This window comes from Zingiber officinale, chromosome 3B (assembly GCF_018446385.1).
Source record: "Zingiber officinale cultivar Zhangliang chromosome 3B, Zo_v1.1, whole genome shotgun sequence".
Lineage (NCBI taxonomy): Eukaryota > Viridiplantae > Streptophyta > Magnoliopsida > Zingiberales > Zingiberaceae > Zingiber > Zingiber officinale.
In genome coordinates, this window is record NC_055991.1 from 121,145,958 (window position 1) to 121,173,723 (window position 27,766).

The 27,766-nt window shown below is 35.3% G+C and overlaps 1 protein-coding gene across 2 annotated transcripts; it reads left to right on the plus strand.

The window, feature by feature from the left end:
- The first annotated feature begins 4,395 nt into the window (after positions 1-4,395).
- LOC121967503 (histone-lysine N-methyltransferase ATX4-like) lies at positions 4,396-26,411 on the plus strand. Of its 2 annotated transcripts, XM_042517780.1 has the most exons (21): positions 4,397-5,873; positions 5,961-6,016; positions 6,082-6,280; positions 7,277-7,345; positions 7,628-7,701; positions 7,802-7,900; positions 8,636-8,771; positions 9,003-9,096; positions 9,215-9,314; positions 9,431-9,555; positions 15,164-15,309; positions 15,415-15,519; positions 17,405-17,469; positions 17,676-17,877; positions 18,532-18,618; positions 18,726-18,782; positions 18,886-18,975; positions 21,341-21,427; positions 23,637-23,711; positions 23,791-23,891; positions 26,076-26,411. In XM_042517780.1, exons 1-21 carry the CDS (start codon positions 4,968-4,970, stop codon positions 26,164-26,166), a joined length of 2,964 nt encoding a protein of 987 aa, XP_042373714.1. In that variant the 5' UTR covers positions 4,397-4,967; the 3' UTR covers positions 26,167-26,411. The 2 variants fall into 2 exon arrangements, 1 of the variants encoding a protein (XP_042373714.1); XR_006107787.1 differs by lacking the exons at positions 23,791-23,891; positions 26,076-26,411 and having other exon boundaries at positions 4,396-5,873; positions 18,918-18,975; positions 23,637-23,692.
- The last annotated feature ends 1,355 nt before the right edge of the window (positions 26,412-27,766 follow it).

A 27,766-nucleotide genomic window follows, 5' to 3' on the forward strand; every position in this document is an offset into this window, starting at 1 on the left:
GCACCGTTTATATAATGTCTCGTTTTACATAAATGCCTTAAACCCTATATCTTTTAGACAGACGCACTCATTTAATTCCATTAACTTAGCAAACACCATTTTAACTCGCTCTTTTCCTTGTTGCCTTATTTATTAAAATAACAAAAAATATTTTATTTTTTCTTTATATTTATTTATTTATATATCCAACTCTTATTAATTAGGTAACTAAGTTGGTGCTTGATTAAATGATTCGCACCGGTATTTAAAGATTTTATTTTAAATTTTAAATATGATAGTTAAAAAACATTTAGCTCAATTATTCTATTCATTCTCTAAATTTATATTTGATAAATAGTAATTTTCTAAATTTATGAAATAAAATCTCTACCTTAAAAATAAAATAATAATTCTTTTTAATATCTCTCCTTCCACTCATTTTTTCAATCTCTTTCCTTCCACTCATTTCATAAATATAATGATAAAAAAATAAAATAAAGAGAAGAAAATAATAAAAATGAAGAATGATGAAAATTTTAATGTAGTTAATGTAGTATATAGTGAAAAATGATTATCTAAATTTGATAAAGTGAGTTATTTACATTAAATTTTATATATAATGATAAGAAAACTGATATGGATGCTCTTAGATGATATGGGAATGGGAAATGGGAAAGAAATAAAAAAATATTTGATTGGCAGGAGCGCTGGGGGCTAGCGTATTCGCCTTTTTTTGCCACCATTACTTAGCAAAATGTGAAAATAAAAATCCCTCTATTCCCATTCCTTATTTCTATTAATTTTTTGTTTGGTTCACTCCTAGGAATCGGAATGGGAATGAGCATCATAGTACTATGGAATGAGAATGGATATGAGCTTGGGTATCATTCTTAAAAGTAACGTTTGGTTAGCTGAATATTTTCAATTGGATGAACCTAAATTTTTTTTTTAGCCTTAGAGAAAAATAAGAGAAAAAATTAAATGTGAAAGAAAATACGATGAGAGAGAAAGTATGATTAAAAAAATAAAGAGAGAAAAAGTACGGTAAGAGAAAATGAGGAGAGAAAACGTGATAGAAGAGATGTCGACAAAAAAATATGATAAAAGAGAAAGTGTGATGACAAAAATAAAGAGAAGAAAATAGTAATGAGAGAAAACGATGAGAGATTTAGAATAGAGAAAGTGTGATGCAAAAAATGAAGAGAGAGAAAGTGTAATAAGAGAAAATGAGGAGAGAGAGTACGATAGGAGATATTGAGGAGAGAAAGTATGGTAGATATTGAGAAGAGAGAAAGTATGATGAAACAAATGAGAAGAGAGTGTGTAATAGGAACGAAAGTGTGATGAAAGAGAAAGTAGGATGAAAGATGAAGATAGAGAAAATAAGAAGAGAAAGTACATAAAGGGAGAGAATACAGGGAGAAAATGATAGAGAATGAGAAGGAAAAATTATAATGAGAGATAAATAATGATGAGGGAACAAGGAGAGTGTAACACCCCTAGAAAGCCTAGAAGGGTAATGGGAGTACGAATGAAAAGAGGATGTAAATACTCTATGTTAAATATTAAGATGGATTTAGATGATTAAAACTTTATGAAAGAAAAATAAAGTTGAGAATATAATCATCTATACATGATTTAAAATGTATGGAATTAATGTGGACAAAAGAAAGAAATAAGAGATAATATGTACATGTATGAAATATTTATGCATAATGCATAATATATATGAATTATTATGTGTAAAAGAAAATAAAATGTTAGAAGAGAGATTGAACCTTGGATCTCTTGTAGGAAACATGTATAGGATACCAAAGAGGATAGGAGAATTATTAGTAAAGAGAGGAAGGATTAAGTAGTTAAGAATAAGAAAGGATTCTTTCTACTTAAAAAGAAAAAGAAGTAAAAATATGCATAACCAAGTTTTGAACCTTGGTTCTCTTGTGGATGCATGCATGTGTTAACCAATTGGGATAAGAGAGGATATTGTAAGAGGAGAGATAGAAAATTTTATTAAAGGAGAGAAAAGAGAGAGATTAAGAGAGAACTCACAAGGCATATCTCTAGAATATTCCTATCATAAAGAAGAGGAATAAATGGGGAGGATGAATCAAGTCAAATTTCCTCCCCTCATTTTAGTATAAATAGGCATGGAGGGGTGACTTCAAATTCATCCTCCACTCCTCTCCCTCTCCTCCTCCCTCTTGTGCCGAGACCCCCCTCTCTTCTTCTTCTTGTTGCCAAGCAACACGAGAGGAAGGAAGTTCCTCTTCCTCCTCACTCCCTCCCTCTTCTTTCTTCCTTGTTGTTGCCGAGCAACACAAGAGGGAGAAGCTTCTTCTTCCTCCCCTCTCCACCAAAAGACCTAGCCACTCCTTTCCCTCCATTGGTGCTGAACCTAGCAAGCAAGAAGAAAGGTCCAAGCAAGTTCTCAATTCTAGAAAACTTAAGCGAAGAAGGTAAGCTTCCCCTCACCTGTGGTACAAGGCTTTTTATATGTTTTTAATGTGAAATTTATGTAATGCCATGATATGTGATAGCATATGAAATGCTATACATAATGAGAAGAATGAAATATATGTAAATGCCATGATATGTGATAGCATATGAAATGCTATACATAATGAGAAGAATGAAATTATGTGAATGCCATGATATGTAATAGCATATGAAATGCTATACATAATGGGAAGAATGAAAAATGAAATGCATGAAAGATTGTTAAGGATATGATATGATAGTTATGCATGATAAATTACTTTGTATGGTTTGTACCAAGGGTGGGCGCCCGGGGTCGATGGAATAAGACTCGGGCCTCGTCAGAATGGGCTTCGATGCCCTAGGTCGATGGAGTAAGACTGGGCCTAGTATGTATGTATGGTAGGGTTCAAGACTTGCTACCTTGGACCCACATATGATGTAGGTACAAACCGGGATCCCCAATGATGATGATATTAATTTCAAGTACTTACAATTATAAGTTTTCAAATTCATGATGCATTTTATGTGCTTGAATTAGCTAATGATTTGATATGATGCCATGATGATATGAATATGATACCTTTGTATGTTATATTGCTTATGATATTACGCATGATATTAATATCGATGATTTTCGGTTTAGTGAGTAGGAAAGGAACTTAAAATTACTAATTACATTTTAATAAAAATAAATGAGCAAGAACAGGAGGAGCGGATAAGGATGTGTGTGGTGGTGGCTCGACTAAGATAAATATAATATGATTAGTTATATAATCAATATATTATTTTTTATACGTGATATCATGCTTATTTAAATAAAATGAATAGTTTAAAAGTTTTTTTCTTCGCTGCTATAGTATAACCAAAGCATGTACGTAAGTAGTATAAAGAACGTAGCGCCGCCTTTGGTTGGGTAAGAAGGGCGGGCGTTACAGAGAGAGAAAATAAAATGAAAGAAAAAATTGAACAAATATATTAAGGTTATTTTTGTCCAAAACATAATTTTTATTCCCATTCCTATCAAAACCAAAGGAAAAAAGATAGGTTTTATCAATATTCAAATTTTTAAATTTTATTTTAAAATTTTGATTCCATTCATATTAACCAAACATAAATTTTGAGAATGAATTTATTTATTCATTCTTAAATCCTTAAATAAAACGTCACCTCATTTTAAATCAGGAAAGCTATTCAAACATCAAACGGGGAAAAAAATTCTTACTAGTATTTTTAGAGATTTTTTTTTTTTGTCTAAAGTAGAAAACGTCTCAAGCCATTCATAATATTCTCAACCATCTCCAAAACAAAGATTTAAAAAAAACAAAGAATGGAGAAGCCTTAACTTACTGGACAACTATTTTGTTCATCCAGCCACTGACTCTCTTAGACCCCAGTGTTCATCTCTGGCTCACCCGTCCGTGCTCAACCGACGAAGATGAGCATCGTTGCCGCCAAGCTCCTGCATCACTCCTAATCATCACCTCTCAAGCCTCAGAGCTCTGCCGCCGCGACTACCGGAATTCAACCTCGCGAGGTTAAATCTTTGCCTGTTAGTCAGAGAAAATGCTAGAACGAATGATACATAAATTGATCGGAAAACTGGAGGAGATGATTCAAGCGAGAGAGCAAGGATTGTCTGCTACTGCCTCTTTGACATCATTTCGGCTACCCATCCGCCCTCGTGCCGAGAACTTCTCTAAAGCTACGCGTTAATTATATGAAACCGAATCCACAAGCAACCTCGAGTCGATCCATTCTTCCAGTCCAGGAAAACACTGCTGCAGCAGCACATTGCAATCGAACCCGAGAAGAAGACTTGAAAACCAAAATTGCACGTCGGGAACAAAAAGAAAAAAAATCAAATCAAGGAAGCGATTCGTACGTTGAAATGGGACTACGTCACAATCTTTCTCCCGAGCTCACAATACTAATGAAAAGCCTTCAATCCTTCCTCGAACATGAACCTGCTGCAGCAGCCATGGCATGAAAATTGTTCCCCCGAACTCTAGTTACAAATTCTGTTTCAATCCGCCATAAACGATTGGGCAGAGCACGAGTTCAATTGTGTCTTAATCCGGAGAAACGAGGGTGCCAAGATTCGGCTGCGCTCCTTTTCTTCATCCAGCCCAACAACTAGACCAAACCAGACGCGATGAGGAAGGGGAGCGGGGCGGAGAAATAAAATTATAAAAAAAAAGAAGGCGAAAAATAGAGTGGAAAATTAATAGTTCTGTTAAGGGAATATAATTGTGAGACGGTAAGATCTTCGTGTTCCTTTGCATTTCGATTTGGAATTTATTTGAACAGATGAGGTATCCTCCGCTGCCCTCGTCTTCTCTCTTTTTTTGGTATCGCGCCGGCGCTTTCGTTGGAGCCCTAGCCCCAATTCTCGACGGCTGCTAGGGGTTGGGGGTCGATTGGGAAGGACGGGGAGAGGAATTTTGTCGCGGATCTCCGTGAGTTTGGTGGAGGGATTAGGGTTTTCCATCGCGCAGGGGAGTGGGGGGATGATCATAAAGAGGAGCCAGAGGGCGCTAATGCCGACCCTCAAGCGGTGCAATGCCGAGGTCTCAGTGGGCGACGGCGACGGCGATGGCGGTTGGAGGAGGCGGAAAAGGCGGAGGGAGTTGGAATCCTTCCCTCTCGAGGTTCTGGGTCACGTCGCCGCAGCCTCCGACTTCCCTTACTTTCCCTTCGGTTTCGCGCGGAGACTCGAGGGCTGGGAGGAGGACGCCGCCGGCACCGTGAATTCTTACAGGTGCGGTGATTCCTCATGCTGCTCCGCAGAGAGGTATCTGGGGGCGCGGAACGGGCGGAAGGGGAAGATGGGACTGACACGTCAGGAGGTCAGACCGCCGGTGGTTCGGAAGACGTCGAGTGGCCGCGCACAGGTGCTGCCTTCCAGGTTCAATGATTCGGTTCTGATTGACCCTTGGAAGAAGGAGAAGCCTAAGGCAACAGCGTCGGACCCTGATTTTGAAAGTAGCTTTGGTTCGGTGTTGCCCAATTCGGTTTCGGTGTACGACGAAGAAGAAAGATATCTTGCATGCCGAAATATTGGCTTGAAAAAGTACTCTTTGTTAAGAAATTCGTCGACATATCCCCAAGAGGGTTTCAAAGACAGAAATGGAAGATTTGCACAGGTGCGTAATCAACCTAGTTATGTATGTAAGCCAAAGGCAGTCAAAGAGAAGTCAGTGAAGGAAACTAAGAAACAGAGGAAGACTGACATTAGACCTGATGAGTTTACTTGTGGAGATGTTGTTTGGGCTAAGTTGGGAAGAGACTCTGCTGTATGGCCTGCAATGGTAATTGATCCAGTGCAGCAAGGTCTGGTACAGTCTGCAAATGCCTGCATCTCTGGAGCCATCTCTATAATGCTCTTTGGCAAACAGGAGAGTGGGAATGAGAGGGTTGGTTAATCTCTGTGTTATTCTTATTTTGCCATTTATACACCTGCTTGTGCCAGCATTTGTAACAAAGATATTGACTTTGATCAGGAGTATGCATGGGTGAAACAGGAGACTGTTTTTCCTTTCACTGATTTTGTAGACAGGTCAGTGTTCAAATTTAGAGGGGGGCATTTTTGTCATTAGTCTTCAAATCTAAGTTGCATTGCAGGTTCCAAGGGCAGGCTGAATTGCATACATCTAAACCCAGCGAGCTAAGGGCAGCCATTGAAGAGGCCTTCCTAGCTGAACATGGCTTCTTCAACATGGAGGGTAATGTGATTAGTTCAAGTGGTGAACCTCCTTACTCTACTAGCATCAAGGAGGCAACTAGTTCAAACCATGAACAGGAATGCCAGTCAGATACCAAGGCAAGTCATTGTTACAGCTTAAGAACATAATACCTTTTTGTTCTGACTTAGCTGCCCACCATAAAAACAAATTATGCCCTCTAATCACGTGCATTAGCATTTTACTGTGTAAAGCTCGTAGGTGAGCTTGAAATATACTATATTGTAACAGTCTGATCAAGTAACAGTTTTCTTGCCACTATTACATAGTAGACATCATTTACCCAGTATAGAGCTTGCTAAATTTGTTCTTATTGTGTTTTAATATTGAATTATTTTAGTAGACATCTAAACACTTTACCATACTACCTCTGTCAATTGTGGAATGTGGTTATTTGATGGACCTCATGTCATCGACCCATCTTTACTACCAACAGTCACATGTGCTTAGAAATTAGCATAGCTTAAGCACTAGGTTGACTTTCCTGCTCGCAACCACCATACAGATTTTATTGAACCTCAAATCATTACCTAGAGATAAATTATCCTGCAAATGTAATATTTTTATTTATTGTCTTTTCAGTTACACAATCAAGGTTTGGAAAAGGACTTCTGTAAAAACCTTTTTTGTTATTGTGATCCATCAAGTATTTTAATTTTTAAGTTTCTGTTTCTTTTAATTCTTTTTATTTTTATCATGCAACTTATTTTTGGAGTTGGTTTATTAATAATACCACTGTTTTTCTTCCTCAGCAGCCTTCCTAACTTGTGGTTTACAGGGACTGTCAATGAGATTCATATCTAAACACTCCTTTATATGCTCTGAGATTAACCACAATATTGGGATTAATAACACACGTTTCTGTCTTTATTACTTGTTATTTTTCTTCTTATTGGTGGACCAGAGATGTAGCTTATGAGTGATATATGGTACAGTTAAAGGCTCTCATTTTTTTGTTTCTATATGCTTTGAATAAATCATTATATACTGTGAATTTAAATATCATTTTTTTTTATCTATCCTTAAGAACTTTTGATTAATTATCCTGTTGACGCAATTTTGTTTCCTCTGAACAGTTTTCTACCCCAAAACGATACTGTGGAGTATGCAAGAAGATTTTGCATCATAAAGTTGGTGGGAGATCGGTAAATTCTATGCCATAGCAGAGAACAGTTTATTTTCATGCTTTGCTGCAAAAAAGTCATTTAAAGTATTTTCATGCCATAGAAGAGAACAGTTCTAATTGCACTTTCATCAATCTGAAATTTGTTCTTGTAATATATGGTTTGTTGGAAAATCTATAAGGCATGTGGGCAATTGAATTTTTCTTTTTTGCTTGAAATTCCAAAACACTTAATGATGTTGAATGATGTGAAAATGAGATTCATCGGTCATGTACTCATTCTGTAATTATTTTACATCTGTAGAACAATTACTTTTGCTCCAGCTGCAAATCAAAGTTTGACCTATCCGATACAGAGAAGAATTACTTACAAATTAGGTGGGTGCCTTACATTTTAATTCCCGCCAAAATATGAACCGTGTTATTTAAATTTTATCATTTTGTGTTTAGAAGCTAATGCTGCCTGTCTTCTGAACAGCTGCAGTCATAACAGTGGTAGAGACACCGAACTAGTGTTTGATAAAGTGACAATTTGCTGTTTTGGCATGGAGGGGATATATTTACCAGAGCTAAACATGTAAGCATCTAATCTGATTTATGACAAAACTTGATCAATCTGCTCGACGATTCTGACAAAACTCAAGATTGACCCGAAATGCCAAATACACCCCTGAACACATGTTTCTTTTGGTCGCACAAACCTCTGGGTAAACTCAACCCATAAAACAATCAGAATTATAGTCTCTTGTAATTCATTAACTCACAGATATTCAAGTATTCAATTCAACAATCCACTTGATCGTATGAGTCTTGTTTCACAATTATCAGTTTCTAGTCAAGCTTGACCTCTTGGGCTTCCAATCATTCTTTTGGATTTCTTGTCAATCTGCCAAGCTCCTGGCCCACTATGATCTCTTCGACTTTCAATCAACATCTTCCTGTCAACCTTGAGCTTTTGGACTTCTTGTCTTTATTATTACCTTTTGTTATACCTGCTATAACTTAAGACATACTCTTGCTGTAGATCATTTGAGACTTTTAGCACAGTTGTTCTCCAAAAAAAGAAAAAAAGAAATACTGTGTCATTACAAATCTTTACCTGCATGGGTTTACCAACTAGTTTATTCTTTTTTTTATTAGGTAGACCACAACGTTTCTTTGTTTATGCATGTTCTGTTTGTTATTAGTGTGTTGTTGCTTTAGTCATCTATTTTCCATTTATTTTCTTATTTGAAATGATTTATGGTTCTACTGAGTATGCACTCTTGTTTGGATCTTTCTTGTGATATATTTCCTTCTGCATTTTGGTCAGTGTTTCATGCTGCTGCAGCTATTGCAAAGGGAAGAAGTTTATGCTTTCTGAATGGGAGAGGCATACTGGATCAAAAACTAAAAATTGGAGGTCCAGTGTCAAAGTTAGAAGTACAAATATGGCATTGGGAAAATGGGTTTGTCCTTAAAAATTTTCCAGTCATAATGATAATAATATTGTTCTATAGGACTGAATATTTCTCTGATTGGCCAGATGTGATTTCTTCAATTGCATGATTAACTTGTATTTACTGAGATCCATGGATATAGAACTCCCTATAATTTGGTAGTGTTACAAAGACTAGCTGTCTGAATGAAACAATAGCATAAGCAATTTTAACAAACATTACAAATGTCTTAATTTGCAGTTAGATCGTTATCATTCCAATATAGTTTCCACAAATCACACTAAACGGGCATCTGCAAAAGAAAGGAAACAAAAGCTGCTTGCTTTCCTGCAAGGTACATTCTTTTCCTAGTATTATTCCTTTACCTTCCCCTGTGACCAGCTGGAATTAAGACGCCTCCTTCAGAAGTTCAACGGAATCCATAACTGACGGTTCTGGATTATTTTTTTCAGAAGCATATGATCCAGTATACATGAAATGGACAACCGAACGATGTGCAATCTGCAGATGGGTCGAAGACTGGGATTATAACAAAATAATCATTTGTATTAGGTAAATTTTGATGACATGGCATGATTCTAATACTAGTTTTAAACTTAGATTTTCTTTATTACTATGTGTAAAAGAAATGAAAACTGCTAAAATTACTAATATCTTGCTAACATTAGATGCCAAATAGCTGTCCACCAAGAATGTTATGGAGTAAGAGGAAAACAAGATTTCACATCTTGGATTTGCCGAGCATGTGAAACACCTGATCAAAAGCGGGATTGCTGCCTTTGCCCTATAAAAGGTATCATCTTTTGGGCTACTTGATTTCTTTGCTCTCTATAACATTATAGCAGAGAGCCCCTTAATATTTTATAATAAATGTCAGTCTGTGATGCTAAATATAAACACTCATTGATATAATAAATTAGGATGAGTTTCCAAAATTAAATGATCATTCTATTGATTGCATATCTCTTTTCAGTATGTCTAGATTAATGGGAAACTTATTAAGCTTTCTTACCCTAGGTAAACCTGGTTTCTCTATTTATATTCCTGAATGTAACTTTACATTTCACGCCTTAATAACAGGTAATGTTTACAAGTAGGTTCCATATTTGCAAAGAGGCCTTTAACACTTCCATTGAAGCTGGTTCAAAGATACTATGAAAACTTAGATTCTGTCAAATATGAGTAGATTTACTAGTTGATTATCAAAGCTAATAATGGTAGCTAAGAAACAATGAAACAATTTTGTGGCTTGTTCTTCTCTTTGATAACATCTATGTGTTGTGTGCTCTTATGAAACAATCAATTATTAAGATAGGAGATGACGAGTTGCCCGGAACCGAGAGATTTAAATATTTAGGATCATTTTTGCAAAACGATGGAGGGATTGAGATGTCTTACATAGAATACAAGCAGGATGAGTGAAATGGAGGGGAGCGTCTAAACTTAAAGGTAAGTTCTATAAAACCGCAGTTAGACCTGCTATGCTATATAGAGCTGAATGTTGGGCTATGACTCAAGCACATGAGCAGAAGATGAGAGTTGTAGAGATGAGGATGCTAAGGTGGATGTGTGGGCATACAAGAATGGACAAAATAAGAAATGAGAGCATTAGAGAGAAAGTCAGAGTTGCATCTATTGAGGAAAAACTCCGAGAGACATGTTTAAGATGGTACGAACATGTACTTAGACGACCAATAAATGCTCCAGTTAGGCGATGTGAAACTATGATAAACATGCATATCAAACGAGGAAGAGGAAGACCAAAAAAGACTTGGTTAGCAACAATAAAACAAGATAAAATTTATTTAAATATAGATAATGATATAATAGGAGATCTAGCATAAAATGATTCATATAGCCGACCCCACTTAGTGGGAAAAGGCTTGGTCGTTGTTGTTGTTATGAAACAATCAATTAGAGACTTGATGCTTGCTTGATTGTTGTAGTTCAACATCATTGGTATAATGAGAGCATGCCTGAACTCATTATCAGCTGCTTGATCTAGATGTTTCGCATGTAGCTATGGATAAAACTATATACTACCTTTACACTCAGCTTGCCTATGCCAATTTGCTTTTGTTCTTCTAGGAAATTAGTTCATCTTCTCGAAGAATGTACTAGTCTGATGTAGATTGCCAATATGTGGGAGACCTTCCCAATCATCATCATTGTATCCTGCTATCTCTTACACTACAATCTGAGGATCCTAGATATTAATAAGGAATCCTTTCCGTGATCATTTTTAAGCTATTATAAAATTATCAGTGTTGTCTTGTAATGATAATGTGCTATGGAGTCAAGAGGTTGGCTGATCTCGCTTACTGCAAACTAGATGTCTGTAACTATGAGGAAATTTAGTTTCCTAAATAGTCTTCTCCTATGCTTCCATGGATTAATTAGTGATTCCATCTTGGTATGGTTCCTAGCATCCTAAGTCCTAACCTCAAGCATATCACATACTTCCACTGAGAGATATACTAATCTCTCCCTGCCTTACTAGCCTTTATGCTTTATGCTAAGGAAGCAGTTGAGATCTCTTAAATCTTTGGTCTGAAAGTGCTTATAAAGATATGACTTCATTTGCAAGGTGAAATATTGAGTAATCTTATATGCTAGCATTCCAAACTGAGGAATAGTTGAGCTAATATTCCAAACTAGTCCCATGGAGATGGCTTCGGCATATAAAGAGACTTTTTTATCTTGTATTTTAAGCCAATTTCCTCCTGAGAATGATGCAGATCAACAAGTCATGAAGGCAAGCGTGCTATCATGTTGATATTGTGTTGGTCAAAGACAATTGCTAAGGTAAGAAAGAGGTTGAATTAAAGTGATTTGGTCCACAAGTTGAGAGAGTGTTAATGGTGAAGACCCACTTATAGGACACAATAGACTTTACTGGGGAAAGAGAAACTAGCTCCCAAGTGTCATTGAAGTATCCATCTTTTTTGACCATGGTTCGCTGCCAGCCCAGATCAGAAAGAGCCTTTGAGATAATGCAAGGAATTGATTGTGAAATTAAAGAGGACAAAAAGTTTTTGGTTAAACACAACATAAAATAAATAACAAGAAAATGAGTGAGTACTGCACCATTGGCTACCTTGGTGAAGAGCAGTGGGAAGGTCTAAATGAACAGCAGAATTTGTGATGATGGTAGGCAATAGGATGGCTATAAATTCTGAAGGAAACACTGAGGCATATTTAAGTCTTAGCCTTCATCCATACACATATAAAGGTAGGCCTTTGAGGTGTGGTTCATAGTGGTACAATGCAGAGGAATGAATGACAGTATGAACAAGGAGTTATAGTGAAGAGATAAAGAAGAGAGTCAACTTAAAGAAAATTAACATTAGCTGAGAAAATAGACTGTGTGTTCAAAAGAGTAACAATGGCACCCCCTTCTTGAGATGACAATAGTTAGGAAAGGTACAATTGATGGATTCGGAGATACTTTTCTTGCCCAGGGTTTAAGAAAGGATGAAGAAAGTACAATCAGATATTTGTTGGGAAAAAGCAAAGAGCATCCCATATTATTTTCGTGAAAAACATTAATAGTACCCCATACTAAGAAATATTTAATATCATGTCCTATTTATCCATGTAATAATTAATTAAATGAATGGAATAAATTATTCCCTTCCTCTAAACATGTACGAGATTTGAAAATGGTAGAGATGTGATAAAAACAACGATTGAAATACCATTCCTTGCCGGGCATACTGTTCTGCTCGGGGAACGAATTCGACACAGGAAGCTCCCCAATTTCGCTTGCGTCAGTCGTGCGTCACATGCGCGAATCGCGCAACAGAAGCATCCCAAGGCGTTGTCGGAAACATCACGGGACTCCTCCGGCGCCACCCGAAGGCGTTCGTGGGTGATGTCACAATGATATCACTATGCAAAATTAAAATTATGATTTATTTAATTCGAACAATTCTTAATTAAGTGTGATATTTTGAAGAGGTTTTCATAAACCCTAACTAAATTATCCCAATAAAATATATAAAAAATATATATATATATATTTTTTAGATATTAATTTTATTAATTGATATTATGAAATTGGTTGACCCACCTAGTGGGATAAGGCTTGGTTATTGTTGTATATTTTGAAATTATTTTTACCGTTTTAAATTTCATTTAAAAATTCTAAAAAATTTTAATAAATCAAATTTACATCTTGATATTTTTTATTATTTTATATTTTTTTACTGTTTTAATGTGTAATTGATTTTCTGATATTTTTTTTACTATTTTAAATATATATTATTTAAATTAATAATCAATTAAATGAAGAAATAGTTAATTTATATAATTATTATATATAAAATAACATCTTTGTATTAATTTATATAATTATGATTATTTAATCTGAGCGTTGGAGAACTATAGAGTTGACACAAGCAATATTAGAATCAATGCTTCCATCTGATTCACGCCACTCCTTTTGATATTATTAAGGTCATCTATTATGATGTATCAATTTTAATTCGAGTCATTAATAGATCAATTTTCTTTAAAAAAACTATATTTAATTATTTTTCTAACAATATTAAGTTGTTCAATAATGAAGAACTTATATAAAATCACCATACAACTTATTTTAAAATTATACACAATAAACATATTTATCTAATAATTACTATATATAAATTAAAAATACCAAAACCGTATCGGTACAACACGATACCGAAACCGTATCGTTCTGGTTTGGGATTGAAAACTCAGCACGGGTCGAGATTTAAAACCTTGGATAAAAGTCCACAACATCCATTTGTAAACTTTCAATAAGGATAGAATGAAGGTGCCTCTGAAGAACTGAGTTTTCTGGATGGATATCATGCAGAAATATGAGGGTGATGAGTTTGTTAGAGGAGTCTTGTATGTCCCTAACATCATAAGTGATCTAGTAGATATCTTTGGAATCAACAACAAAAACTTTGAATTTGACCATGTGTGTGGTCATCTCCGTGTCTGATTGTTGCAATTGGAAGAGATTATCGATCACATCATAACTTGAGAGATGTCACCCACATACTAGTTCCAAGCTTTAAACCTATGTCCAAATCTCCTTGTGGAGAAGAAACAACCAATACCTCTATAAATAAACATATATGGGCAAATAATTTCTATTGAATTATCCACATTCAATATCACTATCCTTATACTTACTAATAAAACTTTTGATTATTTCTTGGTCCCTCAAATTAATATAGACTCTAGCACTAAGATGATGAATGGGAGATGGTCAGCATAGCTTGGTATAACAAAGAACTAAAAAGCCTTGTGTCACCTGTTCAAACATGGTTCTTGGTATGTAAAAAATGTATCAGATAGATAGATCGAGATATGCAAACACTCTTGAGGCTGGGATCAATGGACTGCCAAATGGGGGAACTGAGCATTAATCCACGCTTAACATCCTAGTTGGTCCATGAACCAAACTCAAATTGCTATGATCCATACAACATAGTTTTTCCCATTCAACTTCTTTGTAGTAAGTGTCATGGAGCTTGAAAGGACAAGAGACTCAATAGTAGCAGAAAAATAGGAAGTTGACGAGTCCAACATTTAAATTGAGGGGATCTCTTAAGGATTTATCAAGTATAAGGGTGCCTCTTGGCACTGGAAGAAAGATGACTATTTAATTTCTGAAATTTGGGCATCAACCTAAAAAGAAGGAACAAGAAGGAACGCTGTGGAAAGGGCGCAGCAGGTTCCTTGCTCCTACTTGGCAGCTTGCTACTTGTATGTACCCATGGAAAAGGAGGGTGATGTTGCCACCTATAGGTTAGAAGGAGGGCAAAACAAATAGTCGGGAGGGTGCAGTGGCTCGTGAGTCTTATAGTCACGATGCTCACGGAGGTGACACTGGAAGCTAGTAAAAATTTCGCATGGAAAATTGACTCATGTGGAAGCAACATGTGCGCATGGGAGATGTTGACCAAAATCATGTGGTCACACATTGTTATGGGTGACGTTTGTGGTTGTGGACAAGCATCACAGTCGGGTATCCTCATATCATGTCACAAAGGGAAGTTGATCGATGCAGGAAGGGACCTTTGAGTCGAGACAATAGATGGATAACGTAATGTGTCTTTAGTACCATTTGAGATTAATGAAAAAATATTTTGAATTCCATATTCTAGGCATCCCTATTTATATCCTTATTTTAAATTTAGACTTCACATCTCATAATAGGTAATATTTACCATTAAGTCCCTATTTTACAAAGAGGTACTAACAAAATATTGTGTAGCATAAAAATTATATGGATTTTGTTGTTTTCTTATCGAATTTAGATTAATTTTTACCTTAATTTGTTAGTTCTCTGTTTGACATATTGCCTCCATATGGATTATAAACAGTTTGGTTTCAAAATTTTCCCTCATTGGTGTGTTTAGGGGGTGCTCTCAAGCCAACAGATGATGATTTGTTATGGGTCCATGTTACTTGTGCTTGGTTTCAGCCTCAAGTCTCTTTCGCAAGTGATGAAACAATGGAACCAGCTGTTGGCATAGTGAATATACCACCAGAGTTGTTTGTTAAGGTTATGATATTATTATGAAAAGACATATTTGATTCAATTACTTCTTCAACAGCTTTATAATTAAAATTGATCTCTGAACTTATTTTGACATGAATTTTCTTCCAGGTTTGTGTTATATGTCGTCAAATGCATGGTTCTTGCACACAGTGCTATAAGTGTTCCACCTTTTATCATGCTATGTGTGCATCAAGAGCAGGCTACCGCATGGAGGTAGAATAAAATGATGATTGTACATTTTGTGTATTAAAAATTTAACTACAATGTCTTTGGATACAAAATGAAACATTTGACAGTCAAACATATCTATGCACAATGCTATATAAGACGTCTATCAATCAGATGTTTGCTTAAATTTGTACTTCAAGAAATCAACTCTTTCTACTTTGATCTTTCACCTCATGAGAAAGGGTGTCCCTTGGTACTTGCACCTTTGATATGGTTTCTATTTCTTGCATACGAGGTGAAGTTTTAGCATCAAACAAAAAGATGCCAAGTCTTCATACACCGACTATATATACTTGTGTTGTGTCTGAAGTATGGAACCATGCTTTTTTGTAAACATGATTGATTAAGGACAGATTGTATATATAACTTTGTTTCTGAAAGAAGGACCTATTCCAGAAGATGCTTCCAAACATAAATTGTACTTTCTAGCTATAATAACAATCTTCTGTCTTTGTCTTTTTGGATATTAGTATCGTCCGAGTACTTAAATAATTCTTGGATAGAGTTCAGTGAGTTTAGTTTTGTTGCACTTCATTGTAGGGACAACTACTATTAAAATGCTGTTTTCTTGATACAAAATATAGAACATGTAAACTATGTTGTGATGGTATGAACATACTCAAAAGTGTAATATATTCTACAATTAGAAGAATTGAACCAATTAGGGTGGAAGGTACAAGAGGTGGAGGAAGATCTAAGAAAATATTTGTTGATAAAAAATAATTAAATTAGTTTGAAATTACTAATGATAATATAGGGATAAAATTCACGAAGACATCAACTAATCATAATTGGTTTTTCTTGCATGAAGGTAAATAAGTAATAGAGGAATTATCACAAACAAGAATCTTATTACATGATTATCTCTTCTCATCTCCCACTTTGTTGTCTTTTATGCCATTATTCCATATCTGAAGCTTCATCAATATTTCTTGTGTGAAGGAAATCTTTGTCAATATAAGACATTATCTCAAACAAGAATCTTATGATTTCACAGATTCTGATTTTGCACTTTGTCATCTTTTATGCTATTATCCCAAGTTATGAACACAGATATGGGCCTAGTAATGTTTTAATAGATTTATGTTTTATGCTATTGATATAGGTGTCTTCTACTACCTCAATTCCTTTCTGATAAACGAAAATGTTGGTTTGTTGATTTAGGTTTATCCCTGAAAGAAAGTAAACTTCTTTCATATAGAAAGGATATCATTGGAACCAACAATACTTGCAATATTTAAGGAGGGGGCAATAGTCTCAATGCTTAGTCATGTTTATTTTAAGAGTCTGGATTTTCATATGTATGGAGGTACAATTCGCCATATGTTGTCATTTGTCAATACACACTAAAGTAAGATAGGTTTGCATTCCCATTGAAAAAAACTGAGAGATCAGTCTGACAATGCCATTTTTAGCCTTCTTGATGAATTTCACAAGAGAAGTATCATGCGAGCATCACCCTGGGGTATGACTGTATGAGCTCTGTCTTTCCATCTTTGAGAACTCAAAAAAAGGGCTTGTTACTATATTTTCTGTATTGTATTTTTCTTTATTGTCTGGAATTAGATGAAACCATATGCCTGCACATTAAGTAGCTCATTATTTACCTTTTGTTCTCAATTATTTAGCAAAAAGAAATTATGGAGTCACTTTATTTCTTATTTTCTGAACACTGTGGTTGAAGAAAATCTGTACAAAAAAGAACAGATCTCTGAGATGAGATCTTCATTCTTCAAGTACCTACTGATGTTTCCTCATCTAAACCATTTATCCTTGTCAACCTTCTGTTTGATATGCAATTGAAGTCTTATATCTGCCATACCAACACAAAATACATTTTTGATTAATAATCTCCATTTGTGAATTACAGTTGCGTTGCTTGGAAAAAAATGGGAAGCAGACGACGAAGAAAATTTCTTACTGTGCTCATCATCGGTAAACTTTTTTACTTTTTCAACCATTAATCTTTATCTAAATTGCATGTGCTGTTCTGAAGTATCACTTATATTGGTCAATGAAAATATACACAGCAATTTTACTTTGTAATTATATATAGCCACTCTTTTTTCTGTTTCACCATAACTATCTTAATTTCAAGCACTCCTCTGCTCTTGTAACATTTTTTTCTTATGTTTTGACAGTGTTCCAAATCCAGATAATTGTTTGGTTATTCATACTCCTCAAGGAGTCTTTTCTTCCAAAAAGATGAATCACCATAATGAAAAGCAGACTGGTTCAAGACTGATTAGAAAAGGCCATCTTCATAATTCAAGCATCCCTATTCAAAATGCTGAAACACCATCTGTTGCGAGGTGTCTTGCACATGGAAGGATAGAATCTGAGGTTTTTCACATTGGAACCTTGTTATTTTTGTTTTAAAAACACAGTTTATTACTTGCAGTTTTTCAACTATTTATCACATAATTCAAAATGGCCCATGTGACATGAGTATAATTGATTTTTTTTTTTTTTAAATTTCGTTGTGATAAATGAATTTTAGAAAGATTACATAAGGAATATCTATGTAATAATAGACATTTGTTTTCACTTGAAAACAATGTACCACTCATCAAGGGGTTAACAATATTATCAAATAATATAGAACATTAAGGATAAGGGTTCCTGTATTTGGCAAGTAGTATAGTCTCTATATAATGTTGAAGATGAATCAATAAAGTCAAAGGTATTCCTGTAAAGACAAAGATAGAGGGAGAGACATTTTAAGTCGCTTGAACTTGTTTGACATCTATTGGAAATATGAACTAATAATACATTATTAGTTTTAAAATGTCTGCTAAGTATATTTGATATTGTCATTTCATTTTACATCTTCTACGGGTTAAACTCCCATTAACTGCCATTCTATATCATGTGTTTGATCCTTCAACTACTTGTTGGTATGCTGGCATTATTCTAGAATATAAATGCAGCATATGCTCTTAGTTGATGCATAACCAGCCCCTATATAAGTTTATTTTTGCATTTTCTTCGTTTCAGAGGAAACATGAAGATGCCATTCCACACCGTGTAAGAGGACCTTCTCATCATTCTTTAGACATGGTTCACAGTTTAAATTCACCTAGGGTAATGGTCCTTTTTTCTCCTTGCGTGACATCTTTATAGCCTTCATGATCAAGCAATGCTTTAATTGAACTGAGATATGTGTGGCATCTCATGTTTTGTCTATCCAGAAAGAGAAGGATCCAGAGCTGTTTTCGTCATTCAGGAAACGTCTGTACCACTTGCAGGTAACAGTTTAACACTGGCAGTGAACCAGCCTACATTAGCATACATGATAATATTATAGCAAGTTAGCAACTGATCTACTCTTTATTGTGCTTATGTTTATAGTCAACAGAATATAGTAGAGTTTGTTTTGGCAGATCCGGGATACATGGATGGGGCTTATTTGCTTGTCGGAACATTCAAGAAGGAGAGATGGTATGCTCAGACAATCTTTGTCATTCAATTATCTGAAGAACTAGGTCTTTTAATAACAATTAATGAGATTACTTATAATTACATTTGGGCATGTTCTGAATCAACTAATTTGCAACCACTTCATGCTATTTTGCCCTTTGTGTGGAACTGAAATCCATGGTTGTAATTCCTAATTGTGGATCAAAAGTAACCAGTCGTCGCATTCTAGCTGCAACATAATCTGTAGCACACCTCATCAATCAAGCCAAAAAAGGTACATGGATTAACCACCATGGCTAAATCTTGTGAAGGAAAAAAATGACATTGATTGATTATGTTGGTTAATTACAACTGGTTCATTTTAATTGTTGTATGAAAGTTAGTTTGATAGAATTAGAAAAGAGATTAAATGGGTTACATAAGAAAGGATATTAAGTGAAAGAATAAACTAATCATCATTCCTTTGTCATCCATCCATCCATCCATCTGTCCTTCAAGTTATCTATCCTTCTAATTGAATAAGCTTTAATGCTATGTTTGATAGCAATGAACAAAACGAGAATTGTGGAATGATTCATTCCATTAATGAACTAGTATGACAAGTGAAATGATTTATTTTATGCTTCATCCATTTAGCCTGTTCATGTTTAAAATTTCATTTTGTACCGGGTGAAATGGGCAAAATTTACCATTCCGATCACAGCTTGGCACCGACACCGCAGAGGGGATTTTCATCAGGCGCGTCCCAGCAGTGATGCGAAGGCTGCTGCGACGTCCACAGGTAGCGGCAAGGTCACCGCAACCTCCGCGGGTCATGGCTAGATCGCGCGCAACACGCGGGGTGTAGGTTGTGAGAAAAATTAGAGTAATAATAAAAATTAAGTTAATAATTTCAATCAAGGTTTAAAATCTTGAAACGTGCTGAGGTACCGTATTAGGTCGTGTCGATATAATTTTAGTATTTTTTAAATATAAATATATTAAACAAAAATAAAAAATAACAAAATTAATAATATATATATATATATATATATATATATATATATATATATATATAATGAGATAATTTTATTAGATTTTAATTAAGCTATTTAGATTATCCCAATATAGTTATGAGTTGATTAAAATTATTAATCTAAGTTATTTAATTAAACCTATGTTAAAATCTTACCCCTCCAACGCCACCCGCCACCGCGAGTCTGCGAACATGTTTGGATGCATCGCACTAGCTCGGTGTGTCTGGACATGCCGTTAGGCCAGTGCAACGTGTCCGGACCCCTCGCAACGTGCCGACACTAGAGGCGTGCTTGTGCCGGTGCTGGTCCAATGGCGGAATGAGATGTTTCGCCTATATCGAGTGAAATGGCTTGAGATTTTATTCAATCTCCCAACTAAAAATAGATAATCTAAATAGACTTAATCTAACCCTAATAAAACTACCTCATTAACTTAATATATATCAGCATATATATTTTATTTATTTTAAATTTAAAAAATATATAATAAATTTTTATTTATCATATAATATACCACAATCTCATTATTTTTTTTTCCTTTTTTTTTAAAAAATTATTAGTTATTTATTGTTTTAATATTTAGATTAATATATTTTATAGTTAAAAAATATCGAAATCATACCAGTACGACATGATATAGTACCAAAACCGTATCGTTCCAATCATAAATTGAAATATCGATAGTGGTCGAGATTTTAAATCATGAACTAGTTTCACACTCTGAGTCCATTTGGTCTAACCTACATGAATGACAAGTATATTCAAATTTTCTAATCCACTAGGTCCTCTACCTCGCTTGGTACGTCGAACATGCTCAGTTTGCCCAGTCAGTGCAATCCACTCGATCTACTTAGCTTACTTGGTATGTTCATCATGCCAAGTCTACCTAGCACATTCAATCCTCTCGTCACGCTTGGTTCACTTGACTTGCCCAGTTGACCTGTATTGTTCGCCCAACCCACACTTTATGATCCATCTATCTTATTTATCTCTATCCAATATTTGAAATTCTTAATAATATTATATTTAGGAGTAAAGGAACGAAGCATATTTAGTAGTGGCGGAAGGAAGCATTCCATCTTTTTTTTGTTTGAAAGCATTCCACCTTTTAACATGCAATGGGTGGATATTCTTTGTAATTATCATTTCACCTCAATCAAAACATTGGATCCTATAGGGAATGAAGCATTCCTATTGCACCCTACCAAACATTCCGTCAATGATTGTACATGATATTCAAAGTCATGGATGCGTAAATAGTCATGTAATATTATATGTGCCATTTTATAATGCTGAGCATTGGACATCATTGAATTTCATAGGACATGAGAATGATTTGATGAAACTAACAACTGGTGAACTATTGTCAGGTTATTGAATATCGTGGTGAACAAGTCAGGCGTAGTGTTGCAGACTTGAGAGAAGTACGATACCGGTTGGAGGGAAAGGGTTGCTATGTGAGTATTCTTCTTCACTTTCTACCGTCTTTATCTTCTGTCATTTGCTAGTCCAAAAAATTTCACACAAGAATCTTTTTTAATATTCTCATATCTTTTTAAACTAATGAACAAACTGTTGTTTCCTGTAATCTTTAATATTATTAAATTGCACAGTGGTCTATGATATATTTCTCTCGTAAAATTACTTTATTAAAATTAAAGGAAACCATTTGCTTGGGCTTTTATTCATAGCATGATAAGCAGCATGCACCAATCAACAGTCTATGTTATATTTCTCTCATGAAACTCTATCAAAATTAAAGGAAACCATTTGCTTGGGCTGTAATTCATAACACGATTAAGCAGCATGCACCAATCAACAGTTTATTCTAAGATGTATGGCAGTTGTCTGTTGATATGATATTCTTTGAGTAATCACTGACATTAATACTACATATTTACCATATTGTCTGACCACTTTGATTTTTTTTTGCATGAATTATCCTTGTTTGTAAACGTGTTTGTTGTTAGGTAAGTAGAATAAGTAGTCTGGTACTTGCACAACTCTTATTTTCCTTATTTATGTTTTTAACTTTATTCTATAAGAAAACATTGCATTTTTTCCACTTATATGACATTAGAGAGTTTTCCCTTCTTAAAATGGTAAAAAAATTATCACAATAAAAAATATTTCCCTTTTAACTTTTAAACATATGAAATATTTTGAATTAGATTGCTTATTGATATTTTTACAAAGTTTTTTTGAAATGACATTTGAACATTTGGAAGAATATTTGAATATGAAAAGATTATTAAACATATGATAAAATTAAAATGAGAAGAGGAGAGGCCGAGAGGGGAAAAAGAACTCAAATAATCTTAAAATAGATGCATTTTGGGATTTAATTTTAACCAAGAATCATTAACTTAAGTTTAATTCAAATTAATGGCATGTATGAGAGATTTGAAAATTTAGAAGGGTATGTATGCAATGCTAAATTTTGTATTGAAAAATATTTCTTTTTTTTTGAAAGGGTAAATATATGTTTGCTTCAAAAATGAAAATCATCCTGGCCTTACATAATTTGTTAAATATTTTCCATTTAAGTTAATTACATTTTTATTTAGTTAAAGATTTCTAAGAATTTTGGTTGTAGTTAGGTTTGTGATCTTTATAGTAGGATTTTTCTTGGAGATTCATCTTGCACTTTTGATGGAGCCTACATAGTTTAAATGTTATATACAGGTTGTTTGTCTGTTTGAGGTTTAACCATAATGTGATTTGTGTGGCAGTAAAATCTGATAACTCAATGTGGTCTGTGCAGCGTCTAAGATTTTTTTTTTTAAAGAAATTTTTTTGTTGAACTTATACAATTGCATTTTGGCCTAGCAAGTGTGAATTATCAGTTGTGAGACGGCCTTTTCTGAGAACTTCTCTGATCATCATAAGAAACCCTTTTTTTGCTTAGGATTGTATATAAAACCAATCATGTAATGGACATGCTTACCTCAAAACTAATAAAAACAATAATCAATCCGTGCACTAATTTTCTATGTATTCTTTTATTGATTCTATCTCTTGTGCATGCGACACACATGCACACACACCAAAAAAAGATATCTGTGAAGAGGAAGATTACTAGATAAGTTTGATCCTCAAACCTATTGTTATGCTTTTAAAGATTGCACAATAATCAAGGATAGTTTTCACCCTACTGGCTTTGAGAAGTAGGGAGTACAGGTACTATGATTATCTTCTCTCAGATTGTAGTGTGAACTTGCATGGAAAGCATCTTGGTAATGTTGCTTCTCTGTCAATTCAAAAGCACTGAACTGGTTAATTATGATCTGATGGTCAGAATTTGTAATGTTTATTGATTTTATGAATGGTAAGTGTGTTTTGTGTGAACTTACAGTAAACCTCGTCTCCAATTCTGAATGGTCTCATTTTTCATATAGTGGAAGAACGTTTATCTATATTGCTCATCAGCTATTAGACTTAGTTGTGTTGGAAGATAAAAGGGGAGAGGGAGAGATAAAAGATCACAAAATTACAAATGGATCACGGATCACTTGTACAATTTTGTGTTGCTTTCCCTCCCCTTCCCCCTCCTTGTTATTTATTCAAGTAGTGTAAGATCATCTTGATTTACTGAACACTGCCCATAATACTATAATATCCTAGCAATTTAATGTTTATTGTCTAATATAGTCATTTGTCTTGCAGTTTTTTAAGATCAGTGAAGAAGTGGTGGTTGATGCAACAAATAAAGGAAACATAGCACGCTTGATTAACCATTCAGTGAGCCATATGTTTGATAGGATAATCTTTTATTGAATCATAGCATAGTGATGACAAAAGAATTGTTACTTCTGTACAGTGCATGCCCAATTGCTATGCTAGGATCATGAGTGTTGGTGACGATGAAAGCCGAATTGTTTTGATAGCTAAAACAAATGTTTCTCCTGGTGAAGAACTAACGTAAGTTCATTTTGTATCTGCAAACATTTACATTTAGGATATTTCTGTATTTCATTTTTCCTTACATTTGTACGCTTCACGAGTATGATAATTATCAAATTTCCTGCGTTCCATCATCATCATCATGTAGTTGTTTGTCCCGGCAATTTGGGGTTGGCTAGATGAAACTTATCTCACCATTTAGCTCTATTATTATATTGCTTCTATGCAGTGCATCCCCAAACCCCAATTGAACTCCATATGCATGATATTGTCAAATTTTTGTTTGTTGCATGCTAATATTATTCCACCCTAGCTGTTTCTAATTTCTATAGACATACTTATGAAACTAATTCTATTGTTCAATTTATAGCTAACTCTTCCAAAAGAAATCATGTTACCTTTGGTTGATGTTCTGAGAACCATAAACTTAGGACACTAGACACCATGAAAAATTAATGTTGTTTACTGTACAGAAAATTTAAAGATGACGACAATAACAACCAAGTCTTATCCCACTAGGTGAGTTGGCTTATAGAAAGTTTAAAGACCACCTCCAAAATTCATGGTCTTTGAGACAATATGTTGATCAAAAGCCTTCTTTCCTCTGAAATTGTGTGGCCTCTGTATCTCTTTCTAAAAATATTTTTTTTAATGCTCCACGTATAGTTATTGGTTCGATGGGCAGACATATGCCCTATTTGGCCAATAATACTTTTATTTATCTTGGAATTAGAAACTCGAGAGAAATTTCTTACTCCAAAAGATTATAAACTTCTTCAATTTGACAAAATAAATGCAGTTTAGACTCCAATGAAAAACATGAAACCTTGTTAGGTGATAGGAACATAAGATGAGATTCCATGTGTCCTTCACTTACTTGAGAGTTGAGACCAATTTTAGAGCTATTTTATATAATATTTTGGATTAATGTTGTGTTCTTTGTCACGCCTAAGTGCATCTATGGCAATTAGCATGATATGGAACTCAATGGTGTGACAATTTTTTTTTGGTACTTGTGGAACAAGATTTATACTCTAATAAGCGCCAGTATAATTACAAAATCCTGATATATGAAAAATCATTAAAAAAAAAACTTTAATTGCTTAGACAACTCTAAAAGTGTAATATAAGCAAAAAATTTTATGACATAAGCAAAGTAAATAAAAAGGAATTAAGAGTGAAATCTAAATATCTCAAAAATGACCTGCTGCATGTGCATGCCCCCTCAGGCGTGCACGTTGGCATGCAAGGGGGCTAGAGAGAGAGAGAGAGAGAGAGATGGTTGGCGATTGGTGGGTGTCAACGGCGTGTGAAGACATGAGTGATGTGATGCCGCATGAAGAAGGTAAGTGAGGGGAAGGATCACGAGAGTAGGGAACACATGGGGAGTTAGGAGGTGGACTATGAAACTCCTAAGTGCTAAAAATTTCCACTAACCCAATTCAACACGGCTAATGAGAATATTCGAAATTGAAATTTGCTTCAGTACTAAACTGATTAAAATGAGTCTAAATGATCTTGGTTTGCCATAACCTAATTATTTGGTTAGTTTAAAAGGAATTAGTTTGAAATTTTAAATACGATTAAAAAAATCTATATCTAACATGTCCAATATTTGGTTAAATGAAAAACCAGACAATCAATCTAATCTTTTAGTTAAAATCTTGATTTGGTTGTTATCGTAATTTGAAACTCTACTGCATTGAAACCATATAGTTTGACAAAGTTCAATTAATTCTTATTTTTATTCTCAAAGTTTATTTAATTTGATATTTAAAAAAAATTCTACTTGATAAAATTTCTATGTAATTTTAAATATGAATTTAGGTATGGTTTCGGAGTGACTAGTTTGGTTCGATTAATCAAATGGATATTGGAAACCTCATCAAAATCTTTCCAAATAGAAAAATATGAAGCTCTCTCTCATCCCTCAAGATGTCTGAGAATAAGAATGTCCTCAAACATTGTAGACAAATTTTCTAAACAATGTATTCCTTCTCTTCATCACTTGGCTGTCTTTTCAGAATCTGAAATTGGAAATTTATGGAATTTCCAGGCACCCAATAGGCCTTATTTCCGCCAGGGTAACGCGTTGCTAGTGGACTACTCAAAATTATTGAGTTGAACATTAATTTGTCTGTTTGTTATAGTTTTAACAAATTTTATTTACTCTCAAGTTCGAACCTGTGTGATGGCTTGCAGGTATGACTATCTTTTTGATCCTGATGAAGGGGATGAATGCAAAGTTCCATGTCACTGCAAAGCTCCGAACTGCCGGAAGTTCATGAACTAGATACTAACGATTAATGCTCTGATTCCTTTAGCAAAATTCCCTTTTCTGACTCCTTGGAAAAGTCTCTTTTCTTCATAGTAGGTCTAGCGTTGTCTGTTCTTATTCAATCTCCCATTATTTATTAAATAAGCTATTAAGAGAAAGAGAGAGATAGAGTGAGAATCACAGGTCTCCCATTCTTTGTAAATTAACTGGTGTAACATATAGTTCAATTGATTTACAAAAGCGAAGGACTTTTCATGACAGCTGTCTTGCCAGTGAGAGTCAGTCGATTTTTTTGCGGAACTTGTCGGTTTTAAAGTTAGTCTATCTCTAAAACAAACAAGCAAACAAAACTCCAAACCGTCTTGATGACTGTAGTATTCTTGCACCTAATGCGTGCGTAATTTGTATCCTAAAGTGACCTAGTAGGATACTTAGCAGAGATGTACGCAAGGTTTACACTTACCGAATTGGAGTTTAGAGAGGCATCCGAATGTGGTTAAAAATTACCCAGAAATCTTGGGTGTCCCAGAGAGGTGACATCGTTCAGGTAAGCGATGGCTCGCATAAACCAATCTACGTACACCACTTCATACGGGTTATGACCCCACCTGGTCCCTCCAATGCCGTGCCCTACTTCATTGATGCCACTCGAAGCTCATCACTGTTCTCTCTGGGCAAACTGATTGTCATTCCATGTCCATCAAAACTCAATCAACACGACCGAATTCAAATCATTGGACGCAATGATTGGCCTAGGCCTAGTTCATGCCAAGCGATTAGGTACCACCCGATTCCATGATCTCCCAGGCAGGTCTAGCAGGGGCAGGGCCCCAAGAAAGAAAAATGAAACAGAACAATAGAAAAACCATCTTCGCGTTCCGGTGGGCGGAAATCGGTGGCCGCAGCAGTCTCTTCCACTCTATCCATTCCACAGCGCGGCAGAGGCATCTCCCTTGATCGCAAATAGCCTGTTCGATTTGTGATCCTACAAATCGCCTGGCCTGTAGCAACGAATTACCAAGACACAAACTGATGTTGTCTGCGTGTCCAAACAAGAAAGGTGAGTTGTTTAGCGGTGTCGGATCCCATGGTCTAATCGAATCACGTACTTCCGACTGAGGTCGAATTCTCTCGGCTGATCGAGTTCGAAACATCGATCAAGGATTTTATATCCCTGAGGCAAATTCATCTGAATCGATATCGTCTACTACAATTCGATCGCAACACGAATTAAACTAACAGGCCATTCATTCGTTGCATGGTCTGATCTCTAGCTAGCTAGTTAATGATCCAGCATAGCTTCCCAAATGTCGACGAAGGCCTCCATGATCACGGCGTGGTGGCGCGGCGAGTTCAGGGAAAGGTAGCAGCGCAGGAGCCCCTCCATGTCGCTCACGGTGCTCACCTCCCGCCCCGCGAGCATCTCCACCATCGAGCTCCGGAAGTCCGCGTACGGATCGCTGGAGTTCTTCACCAGAGCAACTCCTCTGTTCATGACTCCGCTCGCTTTCTCCTCCCCCTTCCTTCTCCTCCTATCGGGATGGGAGCCAGAGGAGACGTCGTCGGAGCTGGAGCTGCCGGCGGAGCACAAGGAAGAAGAGCCGCTGAGCTTCAA